The sequence below is a fragment of the Arvicola amphibius genome, chromosome 2 (assembly GCF_903992535.2).
Source record: "Arvicola amphibius chromosome 2, mArvAmp1.2, whole genome shotgun sequence".
Taxonomy (NCBI): Eukaryota; Metazoa; Chordata; class Mammalia; order Rodentia; family Cricetidae; genus Arvicola; species Arvicola amphibius.
Window position 1 is genome coordinate 150984392 of NC_052048.2, and position 24348 is coordinate 151008739.

Consider the following 24348-nt stretch of genomic DNA (forward strand, 5'->3'; position numbering starts at 1 on the left):
TATTTGCAATTAGAAGGCCTGGATTCAAGTGACAACCAACTCTGTGACTTATCCACTTTGATGAATACAGCATTTTTATATCTTAAATTTTATTTAGTGTGTTTGTGTATAGATCAGGGAACAACTTTTGGGAGTTGGTTCTTGTCTTCCACCTTGTTGATACAATGTGTGTCTTGTTTTCTGCTATGTGCAGCACTCCAGGATTGCTGGCCCCTGAGTTTCTGGTTCATTCATTTTATCTCCATCACCCAAACTCCCAATAGGAATGCTGTGAATCCAGACACTTTTTTGGCTGTTTTATGTGGGTTCCAGAGATCAAACTCAGGTCATCAGGAATGCATAGCAAGTACTTTTAGTCACTAAACCAGTCTTCTGGTCCCAGCATTTATAATCTTTATAATCTCTTTCTCAATAGTTGTAAAATCTATTACGATTTCCAACATCATTAAAATGCTACATATTTAAAAACCTCTAGAACACTTAGAAGAATGTGTCCTGTATACTAGAGCTGGTCAACAAAATAATGCAGCAGCAGGCTGACGGATGTCTCTGTTAGGTCATTAAATTTTTATCAGAAGTATCACTAACTTACATGAGGCAAACGCTCTATGATTTACAAAGTTCCTCAATGAATTCTCTCTATACTACAAATCATGTGAAAACATGGAATGATATTGTCTCTATTCACATATAGTTAAATTTTAAATCTTAATGATTTGCCCAAAGTCTCAAAATAACTACAGGATCTGCACTGAAACTCAAAATTCCTTTCTATTATTCCAGGATGTCTAAAGCTCAATTAAAAATTTTATATTAGTTCTGTAAACTTTATCAACAATATTACTGAGAAGAGTATTTTAGAACAACAGTAGACATTTTCTTGGCCTCATTATGTTGTATCTATTTTTAGACTACTAATGGCATATCCTTTGAAAAAATGCTTTATAACCAGAACACTTTTGTTTCGTTTTTCCCAAACAGGGTTTCTCTGTGTAGCTCTGGCTGTACTGGAACTTACTTAGTAGACCAGACTGGCCTAGAACTCAGAGATCTGCCTGCCTCTACCTCCCAAGTGCTGGGATTAAAGGTGAGCAGAGCACCACGGCCGCCCAACCAGAACACTTTTTAATTTTAAGTGTATGAGTTTTGCCTGAAAGTATGTCTGTCCACCACAAGCATGCCTTGTGCCTTCAGAGGCCAAAAGACAATGCTGGATCTCCTGGAACTGGAGTTACAGATGGTTGTGACCCACTTGTTTGAATGATGGAAATTGAACATGGGTCCTCTGGAAGCACAGTCTGTTTTTAACTGCTGAACCATCTCTAGCTCCTTAACCTGAAAACTTTTAATTTCGATTACTCCTTCTCTCTACATATCTCCATCTTAAAAATGGAAATGAAAACATTATGAATTAGCCAAGAAGCCTATACATTACTTTGAAATTAACATATATGACAATTTTTCTTCGTTAACTTAAAAATATGTATAACAATATTACAGTAGTAACTATAAACGTACATTCCTAAGTACGTCAGTAAATTTTCATTTAACATTCAAAATACCGAAAAATCTAAATTCAGATTACCTTTGACAACTGATGGAACAATAAATAGTGCTGCTTCTCTGCCTGCTTTCTCTCCATCCAGAGGAAATTTCTTCATTAGTACTACTCGTTTTCCTGATTAAAAAAAAAAAGAAAAAGAAAAGAGCAAAGATGAAAGTAAAGGGATATTTTGTTTGCTTTGTTAAGATAGGGTCCCTCCTAAACTAAGCCCTCTAAATGTGGGTGACAGTTATGTAGCTTGATCTGTTTAGTGTGGTCCCTAGCAGGCAGTGGGACCATGATGGCTTATCCTGCGTGAATGAACTGGCTTTCTGGAGCCCATTCCACCATACCTTGTTCAGCCTTGATACAGGCGGGAGGGGCTCGGCGCTGGCTCAACTTGGTATACCAGACTTTGTTGACTCCCCAAGGGAGGTCCTACTCCCTCTGATGAGTGAATGAGGGGTGAAGAGGTATGGGAAGGGGGCAAGAGAAAGGGAGGAGGGGGAACTGGGGCTAGTATGTAAAATTAAAAACATTTTTAAATTAAAGAAAAAAATAAGATTCCCTCATTATAGCCCAGGCTAGCCTTTAACTCATGATTCTGCTGCCTCGGTCTCTCAAGTTTCAAGATTACAGCTGTAAGCCATCATACCTGACTGAAAATAATAGATACTTAAATCTGACAAATTGTCTTCAGGATCAGAAAAAAAGTTTTTAGCAGTTGGAGATACTCCTCATTGGTATAACACTTGTCCAACAGGACCAAGGGTTGATCTCTTGTATTACATAAATAAATATGAAATATTAATTTATATTAAATATATAAGACAACATTAATATATATTTTAATAAATTAGTATTAATAAAAACTTAAAACATATACAAAAAGACCAAAGAAAATAAAGATTTAGAAAAGAAACTCAAACATTTTAAAAGTTTGTTTTATTTTATTATATTATACTATATTAAATGCACTAGTAGTAAACTGGCGGTTGGGAAGGTGACTCAGTTGGTAAAGTATTTGATGCATAAGTATGAGACTCCTCAGAGAACTCAGGTAAATCTGGGCCCATTAGTGTGTGCCTATAATTCCAAGATGGGAGATGTAGATAGGAAACGTCCTCGAGGTTTGAGGGCCAACTAGTGTGGTGTATGCAGCTGCAGCAATTGAGAAATCCATTATCAAACAAGGTGGAAAGCAAGAACAGAGACACATAAGGTTTCCCTAGCCCTTCATACTTGAGTCGTGGTATAACCATGACCCACACTCACACACACAAATGAGCATATGGGCATACATGCATATACAACACACAAAGTTTTTAATTAAAAAAATGGTGGTAAAATTTTGATACTAAAGAATCAACATATAGACAATAAACTAATAGATTCAGGGCCATATTTTTTTTTTTAACTGTTCTTGGTGAATTTTATTCGAGGTACCCATAAGAAAATCCAAATATTTTTGAGGAATTTTCTGCTAAATTCTTCACATACATTCTCTCTTCAAGTCACACAGTCGCATTATAAGAAAGCCATTGCCCCACGGCATAAATCACAAGTCAAATTCACTAAACTGACCCCAGTGGCAAACTGCTAAGTAGCAAAATGGAAATTTGCCTCAGAGACCTTGCTCTGAAAACATTTGAGTTAGGAAATGTCTTACTCTGAAGGAATCTACCTTGGTGCTTTGTGGCAAAATGTCCACTCTAAGTAGTCCCAATTCTTCATTGCGGTTGCTTTTAACATAGGCAATGGCACAGTATTTACCAACACAGCCTTAATTCTTATTTCACATTGGTGAGGACATGTTTTCAAAACCTCATCCCAAGAAGAGTGATTTTCTATAACTCCTGTGTATTATTTACTCCTGTTGAGAGATTGTGGTGTCATTTATACTGAGCCACTTTGCAATTCAGGGCCATATTTTAATGTATTAGAAAATTCCTATGAGCTGTGGGCCACCAAGTGGATGCTGGAAATTGAATCTGAGTCTTCTTTAAGAGCAGCCAGTAATCTTAACCACTGAGCCATTTATCCAGTTCTGAATTTTTTCCTTTTTAAATCATAACATATACAGTTTATAAAAGCTGTACCTTCTGACAGCTCTCTGTTTCATATGAGGTCAAAAAATAGGTTATTACTTTTCAATAACTTTCACAGGCTATACATTATCTAACATTTTAAATGAGCTCTACTTTTTAGAGTTCCTACTTTTTTATCTTTCGTTTTATTTTTTATTTCCTTTTATTATTATTAATTTAGTTTTTTGAGACAGGGTTTCTCTGTGTAGCTATGTCAGTTCTGTAACTCACTCTGTAGACCAGGCTTGTCTTGAACTCACAGACCTGCCTCTACTTCCAGACTGCTGGAATCAAAGGCTTGCACCACCACAACCTGGCCCAAGTTAATACTTTTCAGTTTGGTTTTTTGAAAAGAATTTTCTTCCTATGATTAAAATGAGAAGAAAACTGTATCACCTTGGTAGCTTTTAAAGGTTTTTTTATGGCTAATTAATCCATGAGTATTATATTTCACTAAGCCATAGAGAGAGGCTTATAGTTAGTTTCTTCTGTCTGGTAAAAATAAAAATAATAGCTCAAAGATAATTATCTAGAAAACCATACTGTTAGCAAAAGTAACCTGCTCCATAAACAAATATCTATCACCGCAGTTCCTCACACGGTTTGGGCTCTACAGAAGTTAGTTATCTTTGGGAAGCAAAGGACCAGTGCAGGGTGGATGGGGACTGAACGCAACAGCGAATATGATAAAGTACATAACATACACTGAAAAATTCTATAATTAAATCTATTTTGTACAGTTAATACTTGCTAATAAAATTTGATAAAATTACACTGAACTTACTTCTTCAAGGATTTGGACTATAGTTTAACAACTTCCCTAGGTTTTCCTACTTTTTCAAATGGAAAGGAAAATAGAAAGAAATTGGTTCTAAAATATTTTTAAAAATATTTTTCAGAGCCTGTCACCGCAGTACAAGTCAGCACTCAGGAGCAGAAGCAGACATATCTCTGCAAGTTCAAGGCCAACCTGGTTTACATAATTAGTTCCAGGCCAGCTAGGGATACACAGTGAACAAAACCAACAAAATAAAACAACCCTTCCACCCAAAAACCCCACATTTTTTTCTTTTTAACTCTTGAAAACAAACTGTTATGTGTAGGGAGAGAGAAAACTTCCTACCTCTGATCCCCTGGTTTACAGGAGAAATTGGTTTGGTAGTTTCTACTACATAATCCAATATGTCTTGTGCTATTTCACTGTTGTCTTGTAGCTTAGTTTCCAGCAAAACTTTCTTTCTCTTTCTTTTCTGTCCTTCAATGGGAACTTCATGCAATAAAATCTTAGATGAGAAAAAACGGCATTAATAGAAAGCTTAAAATTCACTTGCCCTAGAATACTATTATAATCTGACAGTCTTTCTCAACCCTAGGTGTATATTACAAAATAATCTATGAAGCTTTAAAATAATACCAATCCTAGTCTCCTCTCTGGACCTCTTCAATCAGAATGAAGAAGGAATAGTTTCCCAAGTCAATCTATACTACAACTGAAATCAGGAAATGGTTACAGATAACCTTACAAAAGCACTTTAAGCCAAATGTTAGAGAAATTAGGCTATAATACAGAAAAAAAAGCAATTCAATTGCATTTATATATGTAACATACAACTGTAACACACAGATATATAATTGCCCCAATTACACATTTACTAATCTATATACAACTACAGAAAAGTTATTTGATTGTGTAAAACTGTCAAATGATCTAAGGTAAAATATATTTTTCAATGAATTATTAAAAATAATCTGAAAATAACCAATTATCAGTCTTTATATTAAAAGTCGGATTAAACTGATTTTCATTAAGTTTTTATTTTTGAGTTAATACATAAATTATATAAATACCTAATTAGATAAACTTAAGAAAATAATGAGCTGGGCATAGTGGTGCGCACTTTTAATCCTAGCACACAGGAGGCAGAGGTAGGCAGATCTCTGAGTTTAAGGCCAGCCTGGTTTACAGAGTGAGTTCCAGGACAGTCAGGGTTATACACAGAGAAACCCTGTCTTGGGGTGGAGGGGGGAATACCACCACCACCACCAACAACAACAACAACAAAAAACTCATGACTTTGTCTTTCTTTTTGTAAGGAAGGGTCTCATGCACCCAGGCTGGCTTCAAGTAACCTATGTAGTCAAGGTTCACCATGCTTGATTTTACGCAATGCCGGGAATCAAACTCAGTTTTTTATGCATGCTAGCCAAGAATGTATAAACAGAACTATATCTCAGTCCCACAAGTAACTTTTTATTTAATAATCTACACATGTAAATGAATGCCAAATTGAAAGGTATGCAACAGAAAAAAATACAATTGGGTAAAGACCTAGACTAACTAGCTCACTAATAATAATTGCAGCATATGGTCATAAAGCTTTATATATAAATGACAGTACAGAATGACATTCAATGGTAGGAATCAAATGTTATTAAATTTTCTCACTTCATAGGACTTAGCTCTATATTCCCGAGAGTTGAGACTGGCAGTATTCTTTGGACGGATAACCGCAACATAGGCATCTTCTATGTTTTCTGGATTTCCCATTGCTTTATAAAACAAACAGAAAGGTCCTTGGAAGAGTAAATGACATAACTGGTGGCAAGGTATAGCATTTAACCCAGTTCAACAACTTTTTAAATATTCACTTTGCAAAACAATTGTAAAATATTGATTTTTATAACTTATAACATATAATACCTAAAAGGCAAGCCAAAGATGACTTGAATTTTGTCTTCATCATCAAGAATCAAGAATCTGTCTTTGGGACTTAAAAGGGTGGCATAATTATAAAATATTTTATAAAGTAAATAATAATTCAAAATAATGATTCGGAATAATGTTGTACTTTTATTTTCCTTAAAGTATACAAATAAATGTTGAGTTTGGAGGTTGGAAGTAGCTGCTTTATACCTGCTAACACTCCAGAACTCTGAGCAAGAAAACATTTGATTTAGACATCTGGATGCCCTAACTTAGGTTTATAACTTTCTTTGGAGATGCCGCCCATCACAGATTGGAACCATTTGGTCGTAGAAAAAAAATCTTTTCCATTTATTTTATCAACTTCCCTAGGTAATCCACAGTTTTTCTTTTAAATATATTCACTGTGTCTATGTATGTAATCCTCCCTAACTCCCCAAAATTATTTTTTAAGTCTCCACTGGGCAATTTTGGAAAAAGTAATTAAATTTCAGTTATATACTTGACTGCTGAATGTTCTCTTTGATCAGAACTATTACTTTTTCATAGCTACACTAAAAAGCTTCTCATGGATTGAGTATCTTTATCCTTTGGCTTTTAAATGTTCCAGTGAGTGATATGCCAGTAAATTTCCAAAAGAAATCAATCACAGAGTTTCTTTTCTAGTCACACTGGCTTGAGCTTCCTTTAATTTTTTTTAAAGGCCCTTTAGGCATTAAAATGGTCCTTTCATATTTAATGAGTCCCTTATTGCTTCAACTCTCAGAAGAAGCATTTTCCAAAAAGGGTTGAAATGTTACTCGAGAGGATACAGGTTTGCTCTCTTTTCTCAGATGCAATGGATGTCACTTTGATAGCCTAACCCATTTTCCTAAAGTTAAAGTATTTTATTACAAAAGTTTTCATTGATTTTGTCCCACAGAAACCAAGGTATTTCAATGAACTTTCGATGAGACATTAGAATGAAAGCATTTCATTTTGCTCAAAGGAAAGATTTGTTCCATTTCTATAGTTCAAGGGATTTTTTTTCAGTTCAATCATTTTAAATAATATCATCCTAAAAAGCCACTACATGCAGAAGAGCTGCTTACAGAAAGTGAAAAAGAGGCGTTTCTAAAAAATGCCTGTCCAGCAATTATTTTCATCTCCGATCAACAATGACTAAAACATAATAAAGTATAAATAATAAGATATATGAATGCCTTAAAGACTGTAATCTTCTTTAAAAGCCATTGTACTGTAGAGACACTGTACAGAATACATGTCAATTGCAGAAAACAATGCTTTCTATAAATCGCCTAAAGAAATGAAGTAGCTGTTCACTTTCTACGCAGAATTTAAAGAAAACTAATTCTTGTTTCAATCAACTCATGACAAGAAAACGCCTATTAACAAAGTGTTTCATTAATTAATACTCACCATATATTTTAAATCGTTCACTATTAACATATCCCCCAAATATTCTTAAAATTGGTCTTCAAGAAGTACTTGTCCTGTAGCATTTAAAACAATCTCCCAGTGACACAAAAGGAAACAAAGGTTGAAGCTAAGAAATAGCAAAAGCTAAGGTTATTGTACCTACTCTAGTTCAAACTCAACCACAAAAAAAAGAGAGAGAGAAAGAAAATAGCAAAAGCTACCAGTCATGAATGAAGGTAAGGCAGGTGCAACAGAAACACAAAAGGCAAAAGAAAAAAGGTATTGTTACTATGCCACACGGCTCAGCGCACTGGAGAAAATGCTCAGGCATAAGTGATATGCTAGTGATGGTTCATAACTGGGAGGTTTCTGAGATCGTTTTAGAAGTACGTAGGGGCGTTTTTGTTTATCATTATGATTGAGAAAGGAGAGGCGTACTATTGTCATTTGGTGCTCACAGCTAGTGTAATATTCCTTTGTGGGTCAGCTGGTCTGACTGCAAACAAACAGTAAGGACATGGTAAATTCTCCCAGAGGGTGGGACAGGAATGGAGCAGAAATCTTGAGGTAGGCAAACACAGGGGAAGGGGCGGGGACAGCAAAGCAAGCGAGGCAAAAACCATAAACGAAGAACTCGGAAAGAAGAAAGGACCCACAATCAATACGCTGGTCATCACTTTCCCTACAAAGATAACACTCTGCCTGGGAAGCTGCCCCCTGCCACCACCCACCAATCTTCCACTACTGGGGAAAAAGCAAGCTGCTTTGCTCCAAGGGCTCTTACCCAAAAGACGACCTGGGAGTCTTGCTAACTGCTCGGAGAAATACACTCCTTGCCTGCAGAACCTAGGTGGAGAGGTTCGGTGTCCCACCCGTTTTCGCTAGCTGGAGTCTGGATTGTGCCTCTCGATTCCGCGAAGGAAACCCAGAAGACTAACCCGAGCGAACGGCCACCTCCTTACGGGTCCGCCACATCCAAGTCACAGGGTGGGGCGGCAACCGGTGCCCTGAGGAGCCGTCACCGTGTTCTCATATCTTCTGCCTTTCTAAGAGGACCAGGGGCTCGAACCAACTTCCTGTAGCAGGAAGCCCCTCGGTTGACAGCAGAAGTCGCCGCCCCGAGAGTTCGGGTCTGGACACCTGCGCTCCACTGTGCCTACCCTTCCCTCGGCCGCAGTCACCTTCATTCAGCCTCTCCCACAAACCCGGGACACCTAAGGCCTCAGCTGGCCTTGTCGCCGCTACCGGCGCCAGGAAATAACTTCCGGGGTTACGCCCCTCCCTCACCCCCCAACCCCCAGCCTGCTTAAGGTTTGCGGCGAAAAAGCTTCCGGGTCGGTCTACGGGTGCCGCCGTTCGTGCCGGTCCGTGCCCCTTCTCGCGGCGGCCGCCGCCGTCTGGAGCGGACAGCCGGCCCCTGGACACTCGCGGTGCTGGCGGAGGTCGGCGTCCACGGCTGCCCGCGCACCCACGGCACGACCATGCGCCACCGCCCCCTCCTCCCCACCCGGAGCGCGGCGGCGCAGCTGGAGAGGGTGTGAGCTCGCCCGGCGTCGGGCTCGCGCAGCGCTTCCCGCGGCCTCCAGCGCGCATCCTCCGGCTCCCTCAGCCGCTGGCGGCGGGTGGGTAGGGCGCGGAGTGGAAGCGAGGTCACCGGCTCGGCGCGAGAGGCAGGTGGCCGCGGCGGAGCAGACCTGCAGACCTGTGCGATCCGCGCGACCCCGGTTCCCACCGGGAGAAGTAACCGTAAGTCTCTGCTTCGCGGCTCGGCTTTCACTGAGGCTCTCTAAAGCTGCCCAGTTCACGCCCTTCCGTGTCTCTTGCGAGTGTGCCCGTCGTCCCTTCTGTCCCTATCCCTGAACAGGTACGCTCACGTATTTACAAGCCTCCGGGTTTCCACGGAGCGCCCCATCCTCCATACATGTCTACATCGCCTTGTCCCTCTGTCCTCACAAGATTCGTGCCCTCCTTCATTTTCTGTAGAACCCGGAGCAGCCCGGGCTTGAGATGTGAAAAGCCTTGGATTCCTCCAACTCCGCAGACCTGACGTACCGAGGAGCTAAGAGGTTAAAAGTGTTCTGCAGGACTGTCATGGTGGGGATAGGCAGGTGCAGATGGCACCGTTGTTTGTTGGTTTTGCCACCCAAACAAAAGAATGGACGCTCCTTCTGTACCCTCAGTCCTGTCCCTGTTTGTGGGAACTGTTCTTACATTGATGTTGGAGTCGGAGGAAATTGGAGCTACAGCCCTAATGAAGCAGCTCCTGAAGAGGTTTTATTCTCACAAGCTCTATCTATTCTTGAAAAATCTTATATTGTGTGACGAACCATTGCAGGACAGCTTTACCGGTATATCTGAAGAACGAATGTGAAAACGTTTGAAATTTTAGTTAGTATACTCTGGATACTCTTAATTTCTTACTGTTTTGCTTACTAGACTTTTTCTCATTAAATTTTAGTTGATTTTTTTAGTTTGCTTTTGCAGAACTTTCCAGAAATTAGATTAGAATATAGTTTTAATACTGTCAGTGACTGGGCAATAGCTGTCATGTGTCTTCATGTATTTACTACTTTTCAAGGCATTGTATAAAGCAAATGATAATCTCAAGATACTGGTGCTCTGTAGGTTGCAGGTTCTGTCATTCTGTAAACTACTCTAAGGCAGGATGGTAGCATTGGTGACATTTTTCTTGGAAACTATTATTTCTTTAAGAACAATAAGTATGTTTAGTCACCCTTCCCCCAAAACAATTCTTTTAGCAGTTGATTCTGTAACTACACTTCACAGGCCTTAGTTTGAAGCAGGCTCAGAAGATGTAGTTCCAATGGTCTTTCTGGAAATACACTTTCCATGGCATAGAAGCCAACACTGTGCAGACTTGAGTGCATCGTTGAAGGGGTGTCTTCTGTTTTCTGTACAATCAGCTTCTGAATAAGATCTGAGTATTTTAATGGGGGAATGGGCAGTTACACAGAACAATCTTTATTTAAAAGTCCACTGATTTCAATTATCTTTGGGGCAAAGAGGGAAAAACAGAACTACATTTTCCTATTTCATTTATTTGTTCCCTTTCTCACAATTCTGAGAATACCAAATTTATGAAAGTGACGTGAAATCATGCATGCATGCAGTCTTAGAAAGTGAGGGCTGTCCACGTGTGCATGCTCTGCCCTGGAGACAGAGTTTTGTTAGCCGCTCTTTCATACTCTTGTGGGACTCCTCACTTCTGAGAGTGTTGATTGCCTTTCCTCCTCTTTTCCTGGGTGTGTTCACTAGTGAAAGTGAAGTGCGTATATTTATACAGCTTACCTATAGGTAAAAGATACAGGTATTTTTCGTAAATGAGTAGATACAGTTGATGGGAGAAGTATGAAACAAGTGTCTCTTGTTCTCCATTACTGGAAGTGAAAATTTTTTCTCAGTGCTTTTAATAGTTTCTCCCCCTTGGAGGCTGCATATATCATTTAGGTTAAATTCTTAATTGTTTCAAATATTGAGTTTTATATGACACATATTGTCAAAAAAGATTTTGAGTTTCAGCTCAGTATTGTCAGGAGTTTCTCTGCATTATCCTAAAAAATGCTTAGGTATCTTATTTAATTTCACAAAATGATCTAACTTGGGGAACAGTGATATTTGGACTTTTCAGTCTATTTTCTTCAAACTGCTTCTTCCTTCTCCACGCTAGATACTTCACTTTCCTGCTTATTTTATTTCTTCATTTCATTCAACCTTTACTGAGCTGTGTGTGGGGATCAGGGTTTATGTTCTGCCACTCCAGGGTACATATATCAAGATTCCTTTTCTAACTGACTTTCCCAATCTAGATGTTTGACTGTGATTCTATCTAAAGGCATTGGTTCTGAGATGAAAATACTCATTCAGAATTGATTAGTGGAATTTATGGTTTAGCAGCATTTCAATACAGTTCAATCTTATGGTTTCTTGAACCCCCTAACTTTCAGAAGCATAATTTTCTACTGTTAACACTTTTCTCCTAAAGCTTCTTTCGTATTATAAACATTTTGTTTGTTTTTAAGAATCAAAATCTGTTAACAGCTTGCTCTTCTCTTGGCCAATGTCCTTTACTATAATTACATGCTTTTCTGCTTTTGAGATTATAGAACATACCATTAATAATTCTTGAATTCTTAAAAAACAGCAATACTTGCTACTTTTTCTGTTTTCTGTCTTTTTCTTAACACACACACACACACACACACACACACACACACACACACTTGACACCCATAGTCTCTGTTTCACGTGTAAAAGTCTTTGGTAATACTCAAGGGTACTGTATTTTTCTGATTGGAATGATGGTGGAATTAGAATTCCTACTCAACAATGTAACAGAGACAAAACTAAAAGTGTGTGTTGATGCTTGGCCTATAAAGATGAACAAATCAAGATTCTCTTTATCATTGGACTATAAAATATCTACTTAAAATTCATGAGGTAAAAGCCTATTTAGATGTCTTTAGTACCCTAAAGGTGTAAAAGTATTACCTTGTTAATACATTTATTCATTATGGTAAAGGCAGGTATATAAATGCTTTAAACCAAAGTTTTCATCTGGTTTTGGTCTCAGACAATAATAGCTGGATCCCATTCTTTTCTACCACCAGGTATTCTACATTACATCTTTCAAAATTTTAACAATTTTGAAATGATTTCAGATTACTTGAATTAGAAGTCATTTCAAATTCATAAGATGCTAGCAACACAAAGATCTGCAATCGTATATCTTCATTTGGATTTCATTCACTATTAATGTTCTGCTAATTTCTTTAATTGCTTACCATTTTATTCTCCATGCATAAATATATACATTCAACACATACAGTTTTATAAGTCTTTTGCCGCATTTTGAGGAAGCTTCAAACATGTGTATCTTTACCCTGAAACACTACACTGTCTGGTTTCTAAAAACAAAGCCCAGTTATACAATCCTCATACTGCCCCTTCAAGAATACACACTATGTTAACTTTTTTCAAACATTTTTGGCCTCAGTTTCCTCATATTCCATGTCTTTGGCAGTTTTGTAAAGTATAAGCCTACATTTTCTCTCTTTTTAATACATTTTTATTGATATTTATTGAGCTCTCCATTTTTCTCTGTTCCTCTGCCTGCCTCTCCCCTACCCCTTCAATCCTCATCCAAGGTCCCCATGCTCCCAATTTATTCAGGAGAGCTTGTCTTTTTCTACTTTCTACTTCCCATGTAGATTAGATCTATGTAAGTCTCTCTTACGGTCCTCATTGTTGTCTAAGTTCTCTGGGATTATGGTTTGTAGGCTGGCTTTCTTTGCTTTATGTTTAAAAACCACCTATGAGTGAGTACATTGATAATTGTCTTTCTGTGTCTGGGTTACCTCACTCAAAATGATTTTTTCTAGCTCCATCCATTTTCCTGCAAAATTCAAGATGTCATTATTTTTTTCTGCTGTGTAGTATTCCATTGTGTAAATGTACCACATTTTCCTATCCATTCTTTGGTCGAGGGGCATTTAGGTTGTTTCCAGGTTCTGCCTATGACAAACAAAGCTGCTATGAACATAGTTGATTGAGCACATGTCCTTGTGGCACAATTGAGCATCCTTTGGATATATACCCCAAAGTGGTATTCCTGGATCTTGAGGAAGGTTGTTTCCTAATTTTCTGAGAAATCGCCACACTGACATCCAATGGGGCTGTACCAGCTTGCATTCCCACCAACAATGCAGACGTGTTCCCTTCTCCCAGCAACTTCTTCAGCATAAGTTGTCATCAGTGTTTTTGGTTTTGGCCATTCTTACAGGTGTAAGATGGAATCTCAGAGTTGTTTTGATTTGCATTTCCCTGATGACTAAGGCTGTTGAACATTTCCTTAAGTGTCTTTCAGCCATTTTAGATTCTTTTGTTGAGAGTTCTCTGTTTAGGTCTGTACTCCATTTTTTAAATTGGATTATGTGTTCCTTTGGTGACCAATTTCTTGAGTTCTTTGTATATTTTGGAGATTGGACCTCTGTCTGATGTGGGGTTAGTGAAGATCTTTTCCCATTCTGTAGGCTGTTGTCTTGTCTTGTTGACAGTGTCCTTTGCTTTACAAAAGCTTTTCAGTTTCAGGAGGTCCCATTTATTAATTGTTTCTCTCAGCGTCTGTGCTGCTGGGTATATTTAGGAAGTGGTCTCCTGTTCCAGTGTGTTCAAGTGTATTTCCCACTTTCTCTTCTATAAGGTTTGGTGTAGCTGCCTTTATGTTGAGGTCTTTGATCCATTTGGACTTGAGTTTTGTGCATGGTGATAGATATGGGTCTATTTTCATTCTTCTACATGTTTATATCCAGTTATGTCAGCACCACTTGTTAAATATGCTTTCTTTTTTCCATTTGATATTTTTTGCTTCTTTTTATCAAAGATCAGGTGTTCGAAGATGTGTGGATTGATATCTTCTATTTGGTTCCATTGGTTCTCCTGTCTGTTCTTATGCCAATACCAGGTTGTTTTCAGTACTGAAGCTCTGTAGTAGAGTTTGGAGTCAGGGATTGCAATGCCTCCAGAAGTTCTTTTATTGTACAGGATTGTTTTGGCTATTGATGGAAGATTCTCAATGGCTAATAAACAAACTGCCTTGGCTTATTGATAGGGCAAGATTTAGATAGGTGGAGTAGACAGAACAGGAAAAAGGAAGTGAGGTAGATGGTTCAGACAATTGCCCCGCCTCTCCTCTCTGGGGCAATTGCCATGCCTCTCCTCAGTGAGACAGATGCCATGAAGCCAGCCACCAGGTCAGACATGCTGAATCTTTCCCGATAAGACACCACTTTGTGGTGTTACACAGATTATTCGATATGGGTTAGTCAAGATGTGAGTAAGAGGCTGAAACTAATGGGCCAGGCAGTGTTTAAATGAATATAGTTTGTGTGTTGTTATTTCAGGGCATAAGCTAGCAGGCGGCCTGGAGCAGGGCAGGACGAAAAGCAGGCCTGCCCGCAGCTCCATCACTACAGGCTATCCTGGGTTTTTTCTTTTCCATACGAAGTTGGGTACTGTTCTTTCGAGGTCTGTGAAGAATTTTGCTGGGATTTTGATGGGCATTGCGTTGAATCTGTAGATTGTTTTTGGTAAGATTGCCATTTTTTACTATGTTAATTCTGCCTACCCAATAGCATGGGGTATCTTTCCATTTTCTGGTATCTTCTTCAATTTCTTTCTTCAAAAATTTAAAGTTCTTGTCATACAAGTCTTCCACTTGTTTGGTTAGAGTTACTGCTAGATATTTTATGCTATTTGTAAGCCTATATTTTCTAGCATAATCCTCATCCTAGAACTATGAACTATTTCTTCATGTCCCCCAGACAAGTGATACTTTCCTGGCAGGAATATCAAGAAAAGATGCCGTGCCCTTCTTAGTGAATTTCATCCAGAGGCCCTCAGTACCAAACCATGTCACTAGCAATGAATGTAGCAAGATATAATTGTGGAAATAAACTCCAAAATTATGCCATTATCTTAGTTCTTATCAAACCTTCACCTGCTGACCTTAGTGTCATTGATGACTCCTACCTAAATTAACCACTTTTATGATGATTAGCAATTATTATTTATTTCCATTTTCTCTCTGCATGTACAAGTTGATGTTTTATCTGTTTTCAACTGCCTCTCTTTTCTCGCTTTTTATTAAGCTAAAAGTAGAGATGAAATAGTGTAGACTTTATGTGAGAGGTTGTGAATTGTTACTCTCTCACTTATTGTGCTATTTCAGATGTCCCTCATTTAGTCAGGGGGAACATTTTTAAACTGGCTGCTATGCCCCTTGATCATGCTCCCATTTCCTTTCTGGCAGAATAAATTGTTCCTGATTCATCTTGTGCTTTGCTTGCTCTGCCACTGAAATCGGCTTTCCCACTAGGAGCCTGCTTTTGCGTTTTGGTTTGTAAAGATGATAGGTGTTTATAACAAAGACTTGGGACCTCATCTTCTTTGCTGCTAGAGTATGAATGCTTCCAGGTGCTTTTACTGGACATGGTTAGGATAGATGGTTTGTGTGTGCACCCACACATATATACACACACTCATATACATACCTCTTTTTTTATTTTGTTTTGCTTTGTTTCTGAGTCATTTTCCAGACTGGAATTAAATTTATTGTATAGCCAAGGTTGAGTTATATTCCTAACTTCACAAAACAAACAAACAACAAGCTGTTTCCTATGTAGTGAGAAGTCAGATGTAGGTTGTCTGTGGCAGTGTGGTGGCTCCTCAGAGCTGTCAGTAATACATGCTCACTTGTCTATCTGGTTAGTCGTTCTGTCTTATCACTTGTGGTCTTAAGGTGACATTCCAGACTGAGTAGCAGCTTCTTTCTTTTTATTCTCTCATCATCCATGCCTCTGGGTGTGTTATCAGTATCCTATGTAGTTATCTCTAGACTGGAGCCAAGACCAAAGAGCCATGCCCTCTTTACATTCCCATAACAAGTTTTTTTCTGTTCTTTTAGAAAATAATTCAGATTTGGCTTCATGTGACATAAATTACATTTAAATTAGGAACTCGGAACCTTTTTCTATAATCTCTTGAATTGTCATACCTAAAAGGTTTTCATGACCCACCCCACACTAAGTTATTTATAAACAGAGATATAAACATGATTGATTATATTATCAAATTGGAAACTGATATTTTGGAGAGCACAGAAATTAATCATTGTACACAATAAATAAATGCTGATTAAAAAATTTATGTGCAGCTATAGTATGCAGTGATTATAAAACTGAATAAGGCTGGCCTTGGAAAGATGGTTCTGTGGTTAATAGCACTGGTAGCCTTTCCAGAGAACCTAGGTATAGTTCCCAGCAACCACATTGTAGTGAGGAGCTGCAGGCAGGCCTGCTTTTCGGCTGCCTGCTAGCTTATGCCCCGAAATAACAACACACAAATTGTATTCATTTAAACACTGCCTGGCCCATTAGTTCCAGCCTCTTATTGTCTAATTCTCACATCTTGATTAACCCATTTCTAATAATCTGTGTAGCACTACAAAGTGGTGTCTTACCGGGAAAGATTCAGCATGTCTGACCTGGTGGCTGGCTTCATGGCGACTGGCTCAGAGAGGAGAGGCAGGGCAATTGTCTGAGCCATCTACCTCACTTCCTTCTTCCTGTTCTGTCTACTCCACCCTCCTAAGGGCTGGCCTGTTAAATGGGCCAAGGCAGTTTTTTTATTAACGAATGAAATCAACGCAAACAGAAGAATCTCCCACATCACCACATGGCAGCTCAAAACTGTCTGTAACTCTGTTTCCAGAAGTTACACCCTCCTACAGACACAAATACAGGCAAAATACCAGTGCACATGAAATAAAAATAAATAAATTTTTAAAAATCCTATATTCGTTTCTGGTGCCATGACCACTGATACACATATGATGTTCACACACACTCACACTCAAACAATAATAAATAAAAATAGTAAAAAAAAAAAAACTGAACAAGGCTCAGGGGCAGAGCATTTGCCTAGCAACTGCAGAGCCCTAAGTTTAACCTGGAGCACCATGAAAACAAAGGAATTAACCTTGAGTGTCATATGGCTCTTCTTCTCCAGGAGTTTACACATAACCAGGCAAGCAGACAAACACTGAAGTACAGTTTTAGGTGGTAAGCTTACCCCATGATCAAATTAGACAACCTATAACTTAATAAAGGTTTGGGGAGCTATGATCCAGAGTCCTAATAGTGAAAATGGTTTTTAAAGTGCTAGCTGGGAATTTTCTTTAGAGCAAGTTGCCTTTATAATATTCTAAAATGGAACTGGGCAAGATCGTGTTTGTTATTTGATAAAGTTAGTCTGGTTATACGAAAGAATGAAAGTTAATCTGATATATTAAGATAATTCTTGTGTATATTGAATATTGAATATGTGTGTATAAATATAAGCTTATTCTCAAGGACTTTTTGTTATAATATAGTTATAATATATCAACAGTATAAGATAGTATGTATAATAGTACTGTGGCGTGAATGGGGCCAGGCCACCCTGGTGTGGTGCTGAGCCAAACAGAGCAGAACAGAGACCATGTCCTGTCTTATAAAGTGAGCTTGAATTAAGACTTCAGCTCAGGGCTGGTTAGATAGCACTTGCTGCCCGGCCTTCTAACATGAGTTCATTCCTCATGAAGTACATTGTGGAAGGAGAAAACCAATTCCTGAAAATTGTTCTTTGACAGTGTACATAACCTCAAAACCCGTTTGTGCACATACATAAAAAAATGTAATTTTAGAAGTTTTTGAAAAATACTTGATCTTATTAAGTCCTATATTCTCAAACCCATGTTCTTTCTGTGTATTCTGTTCTGCCTTCCCCTTGACTCCATATAATCTGTATGTTGCTTCTACCTCAGAAATCTTGTAAAATAAGATTATAATTCAATTAAAATAGTTTTCAGCTTGGGACAAAGTTTCAACAAATTCTACTCTTGATTTTCTATAGACACTCGCTCTGTTTGGGATGGAGTATAATCTGAAAGATAAGTGATGGCCAGAAAATTGCCACATTACATGAATGAGGCAGCTATTGTAAACATGCTGACATTAGTTTCTGAGAAATGTAGTATTGAACTGATAAGACAGTAGAAGACAAGATGCTAGCCTGGCATGCCATGCCTTCGGACAGTTGAGTAGCACTCACTATTGTTAAGATTCTTCTCCCCCCCCCACCCCGCCATAGTCGATGTTCAGAATAAGGAATAAGAAAAGGGAATACACTATTGCCAATACTTAAGGCAGGCATTGGTAGTTTTGATGATGTTTAATTCCCCAAAACAATTGTAAAAATAAAGATAATTTCCTATCTCTAACTAATCATTTGAATAAATATCCCAGATCATTGAAATAGAATAGTTATTTCAGCTCAGGTTCTCTCTCCTTCTGAAAATAGGTGTGCCTGGTATGGGACTAATGTTGGCATGGTACATGAAACTTTTTCCCCAAAGTTGATCTGACATGGCATCCACAGATTTAATACTAAAACATATGACATGATATTCTGAGTGGAAAACATCTTTATATATATAATATGGGTGACAACGAAGGAAGGTAAAGATTAAACTGATGATTTGTTATCATATAATGGTGAGAAGTAGGGCAACTCAGGAAGTGGGAACATCTGATTTTTCTTAACTACTCAAAAACTCCATGTGTTTAAATGTCGAATATATAAGGCAAGAGAAGGTGAAAAATAAGATTCCAGTGTTCGAGGATTATCTAGTCTTTCTCATCTGACTCCTTGAGAAAACTGAGCCTTTAGTGCTCTAAGCTAGAATTCTCCAAGTTGGCCATGTATCATAGTATCATCCAAATAGCCTATTAATACACAAAACGCTGGGCCCCACTTCTGAGTTTCTGATTCTGGGTATCTGGGTGGCAGTCTGAAAGTTTTTTCTTAATAAGTTCCCAGGTGCTGCTAGGATTTCTGTTACTTGGTGTATGAACTTAAATTCTCCCTATGTCTCTAAAATATTACTAGTTATAGATAATCACTTTGAGAATTTAAAAACATTCTCAATTCATTTCTCTGTTTTGTGCTTTAGATGAGGAACTCTGATGAACAAAATTTTATTTTTTAAAAAATGATTTTTTTTTAATTTATGCATGTGTGCAGATACCTTTAGATGCAAGAAAAGAGGATCAAATCCTCTGGAGCTGGAGTTAGAGGTGGTTGTGACCCGCCCAATGTGAGTGCTGGTAACCGAACTCAGGTCCTCTGTAAGAGCAGTATTCTTGGTCAAACTACTCTAGTGGGTTATATGTGTCTGTTACATTTCTGTAAGGGACTCTGGAGAAGTCCTTATCATTTGAGCAGATACTTCCTATTGCCAGTCAGAAGCAGCCTCTGTTTTTATCCTGGGGTGACCTGTAAGGCTTCACTGTTCGTATAGTCCTAGGTTTAGTCTATTAGGTTTAGGACAGCGAGGGCAGACTGAGGTGGAACAGGGCTTCATATACATTGATGGTAAAATACTTTAATTACTCTTTGAGCTTTCAGCCTTGGAAGGGAATGAGGCTGCTTAGAGAAATGTATAACAAATTCACTTTTTATCAGTTACCAGTTTTAGACAGGCTTTAAATGATTGATACGTGTACAGACTGAAAGAAAGAGGCAGGTACAAAATGAAGACAGAGATGCTAGGGTTTTCTACTGATTCTTTTTAGTTACCTTCTGGACCCAAGTGAGGAGCCAGTGTTCTTTTAACAAGCAGTTTCTTTTCATGTTACTCATGGACATAGGCAGATTAATGTAGTATTGTGTGCATCATATGTTGGAGTGGAGGGACAGAGAATAGGTTCATCTACTTGGAAGAGTCACTTGTCTGTTGGCCAGAATATGACTTAAAGAGACTTGTCCATCCAGAGGGTTTTACTTTTGTATCTAGGCAGCATCAGCTACGCATTAAGGACCTTTTTTAAACATAGCACATACCATGATGTCAGTGTTCCATTTTGTAACCCAAAACTCACAATGACTTTGTTTTGACGCTTTATATACTTTCCCTATCCATACCTTAATACTTTTTCTTGGGTTTTATATATTTCTGTCTCCATAATTGATTTCCTGCCTCTCATTTAACATGTGTATTAAATAATGAATAAAGTTTACTAGACAGTTAAGAGAAAAACCTTAGCTTTTTAAATTGGAAAACTATATATGAGAAGTAAGCCATTTTATATAATATTTTATAAGAGCAATTTAACTCTATACATTGCAAATTGTTAAATCTTTAGACTTTTCACTTCAGGTCTATCTGAATATTTTTGTATTACTATCTAACAAGCATGTCAGATATAAGTAGCTCTCCCACTTCTCATTTAAACCATAATGCCTACAGTCTTCCACCTTCATTATTCCATCCTTCCAGGTGCTTCGACAAAGAGCTGTCGAGTCATTCTTCCCACTCCACTTCTAAGTTGTTGGCACATTCTGTCTGTTCTTACTTCCAGAATACATCCCTAGTTGGAGTAAGTGCTCCGCATCACAACCGCTACTTTCTCCGTTGAAGTTACCTACTGCCAGCTTTCACTTGGATTACTACAAATACTTCATAAATGGGCTCCTGCTTCTTGGTTTACCCCCATCTCCAATCAGCCAGCCAGGTTAAATGTTACAGGTCATTCCCTCCTTGCAAACAGCCTCCATTGCCTTTCCTTTTCACCTAGAATAAAAATGAAATAATTTAAAGTAACCCTCCAAGAACTTAGCTGCTCCTGTTCTCACCACGGTCCTGCCCCTTTCTGTGCTTGAGCATCCATCCACAGCTGTTCTTTGTATTTTTACCTCTGGGTGGTGCCTGACTGCCTCTTTAGCTCTTTACTCAGGTGTCACTTGGTAAGTTTCCCTGATTACTCTTAAGCATTGCAACATTCTCCCTTTCCCGGTTTGATAATTCAGAAATGACACTTTATGTTACCGTGTGTAGAATGTAAAGCTCCGTTCGTGTACCTGTGATTCAGCTGTTTTGTTCTGCAGGATTTTCCTATATCTAGTGTAACCTGGCACATGGCAGGTGGTCCAAAAGTGCATTCTTCCATGAGCTTATATATCTAAGAAAGGATAGCTTTCTTCTGAAAAGTTAGCTTGAAAATCACAGCTAAACCTTTACTTTGAATATTTAATTGTTCTGTTTTTCTCATTTAAAAAACAATCGTGTCTAGCCTGTTGATGATGGCGCATGCCTTTAATCCTAGCACTTGGGAGGCGGAGACAGGCAGATCTTTGTGAGTTCAAGGCTAGCCTGGTGTACAGAGTAACTTCTAGGACAGCCGAGGCTGTTACACAGAGAAACCCTGTCTCGAAAAGCTAACTAACTAACTAACTAAGTATGCCTTATGCCGTTCTTTTGTTTGTATTTGAAATTACTGATTCTTCTTTGGACGGGGTAACATTTACCCCTTATGTAAGTTGTCTTTTCTTACTCTATGTGTAATTTTGGGGAATAACTAAGCATCTTTTCATCCCCTATTTATTGATTACATTATTGATTGCTCTCATTGACTCTGGTGCTTTCTAATACTCATAATAAGATCTGACATACATCTTGATTTTAGGTGACTTTTATGTCAGGAGTTACAACAATGCCATAGCTTTTTTTTTTTTTCTTGTTTAAAAAAAAAATTAATACTGATTTCCACCTTTTTAACCAGAATTGAGCGTTTGGGGCCATGGTAGTTGAGCCGTTCAAGGACTTTAGTTCTGTGTAGCCAGTGTTTCTTAACTTCTTTACTTGGAGCAGTTACGTTCTACAGGGGGTCTTGCCCTTAATTCAGTTTAATTTGGCCCAGTAAGTCTTGAAATTTGTGTACTTGATATAAATATCACAATGCCTTAGCTTTTTCCAAGTAATTTGCCCTGTTGTCAGCCAGTATTTTGAATTATCTTTTTATTTATTTGTTTATATTTTTTATTTATTGTGTATTCAATATTCTGTCTGTGTGTATGCCTGCAGGCCAGAAGAGGGCACCAGACCCCATTACAGATGGTTGTGAGCCACCATGTGGTTGCTGGGAATTGAACTCGGGACCTTTGGAAGAGCAGGCAGCGCTCTTAACCACTGAGCCATCTCTCCAGCCCTTGAATTATATCTTAATGTTTCAATTTGTAAGAGTCCCTGAAGCACTTAAGGTCGTTATGTTCCATCCTTTCAGGATACAGGGTAGCAGGGGTGCATTAAGTTTCACATCTTCATACTTTTGTTAATCATACTGACTGTTCTATGTGGTCCTTCACTACTTCATTAAGATGTTTGGTATATAAAGTGAAATCCAAAACTAAGTAGGCATAGGATTCAAGTTTTGTTTTCTGATACTGGAGAGTTTCTAACTTGGAATAGTTCAGGTCTGTGGTAACAGATAGTAGGCCTGAGAAAAACTTTAATTATATTTGGTTCCTGTAGCAGTAAAATATATTGAACACTTAAGATTTAGTATCAGCAAATAAAGATGTATGGGAATATAAATGAACGCTTCTAGGTGCTAACCAAGATTCAAATGTCTACACATACAGTAGACTCTAAATGGGAAAGCCAGGATTCAAATTGAGGCTTGTCTCTAGAATTTTCTCAGTTTATCATTAAACCTTTCCAAAATTACTAAGCTTCTAGAACCTATTTAATATTTATTAGTTGATTGTAAAATGCAGGTGGAATTAATTGTGTGAATTAAATTTGAAACATTACATATACCGCAAAGATAAATCTTACCATGATCATCTCATTATGGACCCAGGAGTTTGGTCTTTGTAGAAGTTCACTTCTACACATCTGTTAAAGCTGTACTGTTCAACATTTTCATTAACATCTGAAATTTAACTCCATGATATTATTAACTTGCATCTCTTTCTTCCTTTCTACTTTCCTTTCTCTTTCATTTTCTCCTCCCATCCCTTCTTCCCCTTCCTCCTCTCTTCTTTCCCCATTCTTTTCTTCCCTCTCCTCTCCTTTCCCCTAGCTCCATTCTTTTGTCGTAGGGCTCAGTGTTTAACTTATTGTTACTTTTAAACTCCTTGAAGTCTTATACCTCAACCTACTGAATGCCAGGATTATGGTCCTGTGCCATCACTTCTGGCTATAAGCTTCATTTCTTCAGAGATGGACAAAGCTCAGTTGTTGATTTGAAATTATCCTTTACAGATTTTATGTTTATGTAGTGTAAATTTGCAGTCTTTTAGAAGTTTTTTTCCTCTAAAAATATTTATTAGCTGGGTGTAGTGGCATATGCATTTAATTTTAGCACTCAGAAATCAAAGGCAGTTGTATATTTTTGAGTTCAAGACCAACCAGAACTATATAGTGAGACCTTGTCCCCAAAATAATTCTATTTATTATTGTTGTTGTTTGTATGTGATGTATATATGTTTTGAGAGCTGACATTCATGCCCTAGAGCTCATATAAAATTCAGAGGACACCTTTGTGGAGTGGATTCTCTCCTTCATTTAAATTGATTCCAGGAATTGAACTCAGGTCACCAGGCTATCATGTTTGGAGAGTAAACGCTTTTATCTACTAAGTCATCTCTAGCCCCTTTTTTGTTTGTTTGGTTAGTATACATAAATACCAGTAATGGCTTTATCCAAGTGTTCTAATCCTCTTTGAAATAAATACATAAATATTGAAGTGAATACATCTGAACACATTTCTCAGGTTTCATATATGTGTGTATATATGGACACATAGATATGTGTACACACACACACACACACACATATATATTTAGAAGTTAGTGTAAAAGCCTGGTGAAACATCAAAATGTAATGAATTGGTTCCTAGGTGATGATTTTTGTTGTAGTCAGCAAAATATGAGCACATGTACATATAATGATCAATTAGGTATAGATTACTTATTCTTTTTTATTTTTGTATTTTTAAAATAGAAAACAAACTTATCCTTTTTCATTATACATACCAAATCCAAGTTCCCACTCCCTCCCTTTCTCCCATCCCTTCCATATACGTCCCTACCCCCCCCCCCCCCCCATCCACTCCTCAGAGAGGGTAAGGCACATTGCTTTGGGGAAGATCCAAGGCCCTCCCTGCTATATCTAGGTTGAACAAGATATCTATGCA

At 38.1% G+C, this 24348-nt stretch overlaps 2 protein-coding genes across 2 annotated transcripts in view; one reads left to right on the plus strand and one right to left on the minus strand.

The window, feature by feature from the left end:
- Krit1 (KRIT1 ankyrin repeat containing) overlaps nt 1-8989 on the minus strand; it is a 40010-nt gene extending 31021 nt beyond the window's left edge. Inside the window, 4 exon segments of the mRNA XM_038318548.1 lie at nt 1586-1678; nt 4754-4913; nt 6077-6180; nt 8692-8989. Of these exon segments, the coding sequence (XP_038174476.1) occupies nt 1586-1678; nt 4754-4913; nt 6077-6180; nt 8692-8728 (394 nt within the window). The 5' untranslated portion in view covers nt 8729-8989.
- A 140-nt stretch (nt 8990-9129) lies between these two features.
- Nucleotides 9130-24348, plus strand: part of Ankib1 (ankyrin repeat and IBR domain containing 1) — a 143350-nt gene continuing 128131 nt past the window's right edge. Inside the window, 1 exon segment of the mRNA XM_038318432.1 lies at nt 9130-9499. The gene's annotated coding sequence lies outside the window, so the exon portion shown is untranslated.